Source organism: Merops nubicus, unplaced genomic scaffold (assembly GCF_000691845.1).
Source record: "Merops nubicus isolate BGI_N331 unplaced genomic scaffold, ASM69184v1 scaffold47363, whole genome shotgun sequence".
NCBI lineage: Eukaryota > Metazoa > Chordata > Aves > Coraciiformes > Meropidae > Merops > Merops nubicus.
In genome coordinates, this window is record NW_008600522.1 from 1 (window position 1) to 2,416 (window position 2,416).

General features: G+C 58.2%; 1 protein-coding gene across 1 annotated transcript; it reads left to right on the forward strand.

Annotated features, from left to right (window-relative positions):
* Window positions 1-1,620: 1,620 nt before the first annotated feature.
* LOC103770446 (tubulin alpha-5 chain-like) lies at window positions 1,621-2,413 on the forward strand (the record flags this gene model as incomplete). Its single annotated transcript, XM_008937704.1, has 3 exons — window positions 1,621-1,843; window positions 1,983-2,131; window positions 2,315-2,413. Coding segments are annotated over 3 exons (471 nt in total), but the record flags the coding sequence as incomplete, so codon positions are not given.
* Window positions 2,414-2,416: the final 3 nt, after the last annotated feature.

Consider the following 2,416-nt stretch of genomic DNA (forward strand, 5'->3'; position numbering starts at 1 on the left):
CCCACGGGTGGGCACTGCTGTGGGTGAGCCTCCGGGCTGCCCTGCCCCCGTGGTCCTGCCGCGAGCTCTGTCTCTGGGCTCTCCGGCTGCCCTGGAGAACATCCCGGCCCCCCGTGCCCGGGCGCCCTGCTTGCCGTCCCACGGGGCCCTGTCCCCGGCCCTCCCTCAGCCAGACCTTGCTGCGAGGAAGGCCGAGTCTGCTGGCTGGTGACCGGTGCTGCTGGGTCCCTGGCGCTGCTGTGCTCTGCCCAGCCTACTGTCAACGCTGAGTCCCACAAAGCTGGTCCCGGCTGCTGCGCGTCGGTGGGATGAAACGCAGTGACCAGCATAGCCCTCTGCCCTCCTGCTCTGATTTGCAAGGTCTTTTCTCACCTCTTCTTTCGTGTGGTTAGCCAGAGGTGCTTGCAGCTGGGGCAGGTGTTTGCTGTGCGCTTCCACTGAGTATCACGGAGCTTCCTCAGGACTTAATGTTGTCTCCTTGTGTTACAAAACACTTATGGACCTGCTGGGAGGGGTAAGCAGAGTGTCACTTTGCTACTCCTTGCACCTCAGCTGTAGGAAATGCAAGGATATGCACTTCTGCCTCTCACCATGGGTATCAAGGACTTATTTCTCTGTCATCTCTCACTGTCACTGCTGCCTCTGAAATGCAGCACCAAAAACACTGTAAATGCAGAGAGCCGGGACTTGCTGCAATCTGAGTAACTTCCTTGGACAGCAGTGCCTGCCGTGCTCCTGAGTGCAAAATGGCTGGCTCCTCCGGCTTCCTGCCAGCTGACTCACAGCGCGGCACCAGTGACTCTGGAAATCCAGTTTGGTTTGGGTGGGTTTGGTGCTTGATGATGCATCCAAGTCCTTGGCAACAGCAGGGCTGAGGTACTGAATATTTTGGTTCTTGTTGAAAGGGATGCCAGGCTCTAAGGTGCCTCACCTGGAGGGAGGGAGGGAGGCTGCAGAGCCCACTTCAGACTGGCTTCCCCTGAGGGACCTAAGGCTGCCCTTGAAGCCCTGAGCTAGGGAACCCTCCTACCTCAGCCCTTGGGTTTAGTTAAGAAGTGCCGCTAATGCTTCCTCCTCCTTCAGAGCTAATTTAGGGAAGCCAAACCTCAGAGCACGGCAACCACTCACTGCTGCAAATGACCCCACTTGCTGGACACTCCTCCACAGTGCTCTCCCCTCCTCAGCTCCCAGTGCCCCAGGTAGTGCTCTGTCATCTTCACCCTGCTGTTGGAGTTGCAACAGGAGTCGCTACAGCTGCTGCAGGGCCCCAGCCCTTAACCCATGTCGGTGTTCGGGCAATGGAGAAGATGTTCACTGTGTGCTTCCCTAGGCTGTGGGTAGAGGAAATGGAGAGGATGTGATGGCCTGGTGTCCTGAGCTTCAGCAAATGGGTCTTCACCTCCCTGGTCCTCTGACAAGGGCAGTGCAGTGATGGGAGGCAGAGCACCAGGTCTGGGAGAGTGCAGCAGACTGGGCTGGACACAAGGCAGACAGGCTACAGGGCAGTGTGGCTTGCACAAGAGGACAAGGGCTTGGGCTGCCCTGCCTGGGTTGTGCACCACCTGCAGCAATTGCATTTGTGGTCCCAGCTGGGATCTGACCCTGCCTCCCCCTCCCCAGCGCGAGTGCATCTCCGTCCACGTCGGCCAGGCCGGCGTCCAGATGGGCAACACCTGCTGGGAGCTGTACTGCCTGGAGCACGGCATCCAGCCCGACGGGCAGATGCCCAGTGACAAAACCATCGGCGGAGGGGACGACTCCTTCACCACCTTCTTCTGCGAGACCGGGGCTGGGAAGCATGTCCCACGAGCCATCTTTGTGGACCTGGAGCCCACCGTAATCGGTGAGTGCAACTCAGCTGGGCAGTGAGTGTGGTCGCTGTCTTTGGGAACAACTCGCTGTGGAACATTCCTTGGGTGGCTCTTGCCACCATTCCCCAGGGACAGTTAGAAACTCTCTGACAATGTGCCAACTTCTCCTAGATGAGATTCGGGGAGGTGTCTACCGCCAGCTCTTCCACCCTGAGCAGATGATCACAGGCAAGGAGGATGCTGCCAACAACTATGCCCGCGGGCACTACACCATCGGCAAAGAGATCATCGACCAAGTGCTGGACAGGATCCGGAAGCTGGTAGGTTACCACAGAGCGAGGACATGTGTCCCACGGCAGGGCTCCAGCATTCTGTGGAGGGTGGGAGCGGGGGGTTAAGCTTGCTGTGCCCTAGGAGGGATCTGCAGCTGCCAAAGAAAGAGTTTGAAAATTTCCTCCAGCAAATTCAGTGCTTGAAGGAATCTTACTTGACTCTCCCAACAGGCTGACCAGTGCACAGGCCTCCAGGGATTCCTTGTGTTTCGCAGCTTTGGAGGGGGAACTGGCTCTGGCTTCACTTCCCTGTTGATGGAGCGACTCTCTGTT